Here is a 7,540-nt window from a genome sequence, read left to right on the forward strand (position 1 = left end):
ATGGTTCTCGAAGGGCAAAACCCATCTTCTTTCTCGTCGGATTTTTTTCTTTGTGAAATGATTCCGGATAGGTCCCATTAGCTCTAAAGCCCAATAAGATCAATTATTTTGAAATAACACTCAGTTAAATTATTGGTCTACGTAGGACCCCCAACCAATAGTGGACCCTTCAGCCATTTTTGCATTATTACAGCACAATGTAAACATTTGGCTATGAAATTCCATCGGGAGAACCTACCTTACAGTCCTATGATTTGATTACATACATTGGAAATGCTATGAAAAACAAAATTAGTTGATTTTTCACAATTCACAAATAAACACGAGAGTGTCCATTATAGGAATATTTTGGGGGGTCCATAATAGGGAAGAAGAACGTTCCGAAACGGAACATAAAAATCAAATGAAATGTCGACTATAGGGAAGCAATTTCCTATAATGGACCCCCAGGGGGTCTACTATAGGGCGAATTCAGTCAGACTTTAAAATGTTAATTTCAACGAATAACGTCGTGTATTTGAGTGTTTCATGTATGTATCCTGAAGAAGAGATGCAGAACTTGATATAAGATATCAAGCAGAATAAATATGGGGAAAATTTCTACACCTTATAACAGGACGAGCAAAATTCCGCTACTAGGGGGTCCACTATTGGGCATTTTACCCTAGTACGGCAGTGCTGGCAGAAAAAACGATTTTTTGCATATGGTTTGAACACTCAATGTTCTAAGCGTTATACGAGGCGTTATAACTTTTTTCGTGGACGTTCCAGCAACATGCCTTCTTCAGCAAAGTTTTTCGGCATCCTTTGGGTTATACTTTAACGCAATGTGCCACTTGGTTTACGATGAACTGAAGCCTATAGTAGTAGAAATGCAAAAATATACGTTCTCCCATACTAATTTCCATACAAACTTCAAACGCGATGCGGAAAGCGAGGAAGCAACCAATCGGTCCCAAATTCTGCACAGTTGTTCAGCATCCAGAATGGCTTCGAAAAACCATTGATCTGAAAAAATGACCATGACGCCCCACTCTAGTATATATTGTAATACACTGGAGTCATTTTTTATGCAAATGATATGGGCCACGTGAATTAAAACAAAGTTAAACCCAGCGTAAATTCCAAAGTATGTCTGAATGAACCACCGAAATCCCGAAATTGAGTGAAAAAATCGCATAAAAAGCGATTCGTGTAAAAAACAACCGCGTAAAAACAACTTCAGTGTACATCGGGAATGAAGCGTTGACTCTTCCTTGATCGAATGGTCCAAGAAAATTGAAAATCCATCGAGAAATGGCTGAGATATTAACGATCAAAGTCTATCATATTTTCGTGACGTTTTTCGATTTTTAGCAATTTTAAAGTGTACCCCAATATAGAAAAGACAGACGTAGTTTACGTCAAAAGATCGCATCAGAAATAACTTCTGCAACCCATTGTAGTCGGCCCCGTTCCAGAGTGCTATCATTTAAAAATAAACCATGTTCGGTGTTCCTGGTGTCAAGTTATTGTAAGTATTATTGTGTCCTAAGCACCTGTGTTCGTACAAATACGAAAAATAATAATTGAATTTCAAAGACACAGTATGAACGAAGCATTTATTTTCACAGGCACACGATTCGTCACAAAGCGCTGCGTGTTATTATTAGTTCATGGCGTTGTGTCTCAATTGCTGCAACGCAACAGGATCAGAATGATGAAAACGCTTGTGTGAACAGTGCAAAAACCTCGTTAAAACTCAAAAGCGATGCAGCAGAACGGCACCGGAAGTACAGTGAACGTTCGCTAATTGGGGTTTTTCTAGTTGGGGCGCTTTTTAGTTGGGGGTTCGCTAATTGGGGCGAAACCCAATTAAAAAGCAGCTAAACGTCAGAATGTGATGTCAAAAACGCGTTGACGTTTTGTTTCCGTGTTTGGCGGGATTAATATTTTCTGGCGCGTAAAATTTTCTTTTTCTTTTGTTCAATGCAAAAAGTAAACAACATTGACGCTTGTCAAACCGCCCCAATTAGCGAACGGCATTCGCTAGTTGGGGTGAGGTCGTGCCCCAATTAGCGAACGATCACTGTAATTATATGTAAAAGAAAATGTATAAACATACTGTCCAATTTTACCTTTTGCATTGCTGTTCCGCTATGCTGTGTTTGAAGCCAAAATATACGCATACATTGTTTTTTAATAAATTTTCTGATGGATATTTTACTTATATACTGTTTTATTTATTACTCTTGATTACTGGATCCAAAAAATACTAATTAATTCAATATAAAATATTTTGTTTTCCATATTCATAACACTCCAAATCTGATTAACATGTCAGCGAATTATCATAGCATTTTCATCTGTGCACGGTATGATACACATTTCTAATTGGAATGCATTACCCAAGGGCCTCATACGCCTGGCACTGGCGAACAAAGCTCGTGTACTCTGCATCGAAGCTTAGAACCGGTGTTAGGGCGCAATCGTTAATGTGAACATTTTTATATTCGATTAGTTACTGCAAATAAATTATTTTTCGAGTCCCTATAATCAAGCAGGTATCTCAAGCATACCACATCGTTATAATGCTGCATGATTGAGTGTTAAATTTTGTTAAAATATCGAAAACAAAAGTGTGCACAAAAAATGCCTCGCCATAATAAAAAGGTGGTAGAGAATTAACACTGTTGTTTACAGTTTAGAACCAAATCCAGATGTCGCACATGTTGGGGTAGGGATTCAGTGCTCCGCCTTCTCCCCCTGGTATTACCATCTTTTTTTGGATGAATATCATTCATCTGTTCATCATCCACATCGGATTCGACCAGGGGGAGAAGGTGGAGCACTGAATCCCTACCCCAACATGTGCGACATCTGGATTTGGTTCTAAACTGTAAACAACAGTGTTAATACTCTACCACCTTTTTGTTATGGCGAGGCAATTTTTATGCACACTTTTGTTTTCGATATTTTATCAAAATTAAACACTCATTCATGCAGCAATATAACGATGTGATATGCTTGAGATACCTGCTTGATAATAGGGACTCGAAACAGAATTTATTTGCAGTAACTAACCGAATATAAAAATGTTTACATTAACGATTGCGCCCTAACACCGGTTCTAAGCTTCGATGCAGAGTACACGAGCTTTGTTCGCCAGTGACAGGCATATGAGGCCCTTGGATTCGACTGAATGACTGTCATCCGTTTTTCGACTGCATATCGTTAAAGGGCGTGTGCAAATCAGTTTTCAGTCGCTGACGGGATGAAGTTTTGGTTCAGTGCACTGTGGGTGGTGCGAACTAGTGATCATGATGAGAGATATGCGAAAGTGGCCATAGACCAGTGCAAGATGACGTAGGTTGACAGTTCACAGAGCTTGTTTACCGGGACTTAGTCTCTGGAGCAGCTTCCGGAAAAACTGCTTTGCGATTAATTAAGAATATTGATGTCTTTCGTGATTGATTTATGGTAGGAATTAAAGCATATCACTAGAATATTCGGATCAAAATTATTTTGAGCGAAAATTACGGATTTTTATTTCCAGCTGATCGATTTTAATTCACCCTGTAAACAAGCTCTGTGAACTGTCAAATAAGTGAGGTTAAGTCAAGATCTTGCATTGGTCTATTGTGAGACAATCGAGTTTTGAGAACTGTCAAAACGTGAGCCACGAACATAGTCGAACATAGCCACGAACATAGTAGTCAATGATTACCACTAGTCGCGACCCTAGCGACTAGTTCAGCCAAAACAACTTGATAATCAACAAATGTGAAAATTGATCACTTTGTGCCCAACCATCCTAGAATAAAGTCGTATTTAAAGTACAACATTTTGGCGACGAGGAATTTTTTCAAGAATTCAACGCTTTGGAGGAAGAGCTGTAGTTCTCAAGATGCCTGTATCCGGCGACTTTCAAGTAATCTACCAGCAAATCCTGCGGCATAATCAAGCGATGGCGGAGCAAAACACCCGGCTGATGGAGATGATGGAACGTTTCGGCAATCAAGAAAACGTTTCCAATCGGTCGGCGGGCAGCCCGGAGTGTAGTATATAAGATAAGGTCTATGAGAATGGAACTCTGATACACTGCATGGGAGGCTTTGATACTTTCTCTCCTCCATCCCAGTAACTCCCAGTAATCCTACCGGTTGCGCCATTGTCGTGACCCGGACGAGATATCTAGTCTCGACCGTTCGTCTTAACAATACTCAGCAAACTGAATCTCACTCTGTTTTGACACTCTTCCTCCATGGAGGCTAAAATCTAAGGAAGCGTGTTACACGCTTGAAAGAAATACACTACAATGAGGTATATTTTAAATCGAAATTGAATGATTGCTAATAACACAAATGATTATTTTATTTCCAATATTTCATAGACCTTATCTTATATACTACACGGAGTTCATCATCGAATCTCTGGCCTCCAACATCCGGGAGTTCGTCTACGATCCAGACATCGGGCTCGTTTTCGACCGGTGGTACCGGAAGTACGAAGACCTTTTCCTCAAGGACGTAGCGAAGTTGGACGATGCGGCGAAAGTGCGGTTGCTGTTGAGAAGCCTCAGCGTGACGGTGCACGACAAGTACGTCAACTTCGTGTTCCCAAAGCACCCCCGTGAGTACTCGTTCGATGAGATGGTGAAGAAGCTGACAGAGCTGTTCAGCGTCCGAATCTCCCTGTTCAGCAAGCGGTACCAGTGCTTCCAGCTAACGAAGCACGACGCGGACGACTTTCTAACGTACGCTGGGACGGTCAACCGATGCTGTGAAGACTTCGAGCTCAGCAAGATCACGGCGGACCAATTCAAGAGCCTGATTTTCACCTGTGGGCACCGATCGTCGAAGGACGCAGACATCCGAACGAGACTCCTATCCAAGCTTGAGGCTAACGCGGCAGATGAATGCACTCTGGAATCACTCATCACGGAGTGCCAACGTCTGCAAAACCTCAAGCATGACACGACCATCGGTGAGTACAATCTGTGCAGTCAAGCAGTACAAGCCTCCACCGATGACACCGAGTTCCAAAGAGAAGAAGAAGACGAAGTCCGAAGGTCCAAAAACACCCTGCTGGCAGTGTGGCGGAATGCACTACGTCCGGGACTGCAAATACACGAAGCACGTTTGTCGGGACTGCAAGCAAACCGGCCACAAAGAAGGGTATTGTGGCAGCTACACATCGAAGGCGGCACTCAAGAAGAAGAAGCACGTGAACGGAATTTTCTCCATCAACCAGGTCAGCTGCACTTCTAGACGGAAGTTCCTAACGGTGGATATCAACGGGTCTCAAGTCACTCTGCAGTTGAACACCACGTCCGACATCACCATCGTTTCGAAGAAGCAGTCGAAGAAGAACCTGGGCTCGCCAACGCTGACTCCCACAACACGGACTGCCCGGGCTGCGGCTGCTTTTCCTCTACTTGGTGAACTCCGATACCCAATCAAACTCGGAGGTGTCACCAAAACCGCAACTTTCTACGTGACCAACAACAGCATCAAACTGATCGGTCTGGACTGGATCGAGCTGTTCAAGCTGTGGGACACTCCGCTATCTGCAATCTGCAACCAGGTCCACGTTGCCGATGGTCAAGTCAATCAAATCCAAGTGTACAAAGCTGCGTATCCCGAAGTGTTCAAGAACGGCCTCGGACACTGCAAGAAGATGAAAGTCCGACTCTATCTCAAGCCCGATGCCAAACCCGTTTTCAAGCCGAAGCGCCTAGTTCCTTTCATGTCCATGGAGAAGGTCGATGCGGAGCTGGACCGACTTCAATCGCTGGGCATCATCACGCCTGTCGATTTCTCGCAGTGGGCGGCTCCGATCGTCGTGCAGAAGAAGCCCGGAGGAAAAGTGCGAATCTGTGCTGATTACTCAACTGGACTGAACGCTGCCCTGGAGCCCAACCATTACCCGCTACCGGTCCCTGATGACATCTTTACCAAGCTCAATGGGTGCCGGTATTTCAGCGTCATCGACCTGAGTGACGCCTATCTTCAAGTGGAAGTTGACGACGACTCGAAGCAGCTGCTCACAATCAACACGCATCGAGGTCTCTTCCGCTTCAACCGGCTCGCACCAGGAGTAAAATCCGCTCTCGGGGCCTTCCAGCAGTTGATGAACAGCCATGGTTGCCGATCTCGAAGGAGTGGACAACATCTTCGTGGCCAGCAAAACCGAAGAGGAGCACCACAAGATGCTCAACGCACTGTTTCAACGCCTTTAAGCCTACGGTTTCGTTCTGAGGGAAGAAAAGTGCAACATTCTGCAGCCGGAGGTAAAGTATTTGGCGCACATCGTAGACGAGAACGGTCTCCGTCCAGACCCATCCAAGGTGGAAGCCATTGTCAAGATGCCACCGCCCACAGATGTCACAACTTTACCCTCGTTCCTTGGTGCGGTAAATTTCTACGCGAAGTTTGTCCCGAAGATGCACCAACTGCGGCGGCCACTCGACGCGCTGCTGAAGAAGGATGCCAAATTCGTTTGGAACAGTGAGTGCCAGAAATCGTTCAGGCGCTTCAAGGAAGTCTTCCAGTCGGATTTGCATCTGACACACTACGATCCACCACTAGACATCATGCTGCCGACGCCTCGCAGTCCGGAATCGGTGCCTGCCTTCTACACAGGTTCCCCGATGGCTCACTCAAAGCTGTTGTACACGCTTCCCGCTCACTCACCCCCGCGGAGGCAAATTATCATCAGCCACTCCTCCGGATATTCGGACAGAAGAAGGGAATTCCGGTTCACACGGCCAACCGCCTTCAACGTTGGGCCCTGACGCTTCTGTGCTACAACTTCGACATCGAGTACGTGTCCACCACGCAGTTTGGATATGCCGACGTACTGTCCCGCCTCATCAACGGTTACGTCAAACCAGAGGAGGACTTCATCATCGCATCGATTCAACTGGAAAACGACATCGAGATTCCACTCCAGGAAGCCATCAGTTCGCTGACAATGACGTTCAAATCGGTGCGCGGCGCTACTCTCCAGTGCCCAGTTCTCCAACAAGTGATCCAGTACCAGCGTGGATGGCCCTCCAAAATCGATGACATCGCTAACCCTGAAGTTCGCCCTTTCTTCGCTCATCGAGACGCTCTATCGGTATCTAATCATCGAGGCCATCGGACGGGTCAACCACAACGTGCTGCTGGACGATTGGCATAGACGGAAGAAGCTCATCAGATCGCACTCCAACCAGCTCAAGCATCGTTCCAGTGAAGCATCAACCGGCGCAGCAGATTCCACTGGGTATTCTGGTGGACCTGTTTGGAATTCAATCTCATGGACCAGCAGTACAGCCCCGCTCAACAAGGTCAAGCCGAGCAGGAACCACTTCCTGTTCCATCAACCTCCAACGTCCTATCCCAGGTCCAGCCACGAACCGAGGTGCAAGTAGTGTCAGCGGTTTCCAACCAAGAAGTCGAAGCAGGTTCCAGTCAACTCGATGATGTTCCCGAACGCGGTCGCATCCAGACCGACCAACCAGAACCGGAGCATGAAGCCAGCCACCTATAGATCCCGTTCCAGAACCACCATCGGT

The 7,540-nt window shown here is 45.3% G+C and overlaps 1 protein-coding gene across 1 annotated transcript; it reads left to right on the forward strand.

Moving 5' to 3' along the window:
* The first annotated feature begins 3,886 nt into the window (after positions 1-3,886).
* Positions 3,887-7,164, forward strand: LOC134208896 (uncharacterized protein K02A2.6-like). The gene is made up of 5 exons (XM_062684863.1): positions 3,887-4,017; positions 4,373-4,965; positions 5,027-6,124; positions 6,222-6,604; positions 6,700-7,164. Exons 1-5 carry the CDS (start codon positions 3,887-3,889, stop codon positions 7,162-7,164), a joined length of 2,670 nt encoding a protein of 889 aa, XP_062540847.1.
* Positions 7,165-7,540: the final 376 nt, after the last annotated feature.

Source organism: Armigeres subalbatus, chromosome 2 (assembly GCF_024139115.2).
Source record: "Armigeres subalbatus isolate Guangzhou_Male chromosome 2, GZ_Asu_2, whole genome shotgun sequence".
NCBI classification, from domain to species: domain Eukaryota; kingdom Metazoa; phylum Arthropoda; class Insecta; order Diptera; family Culicidae; genus Armigeres; species Armigeres subalbatus.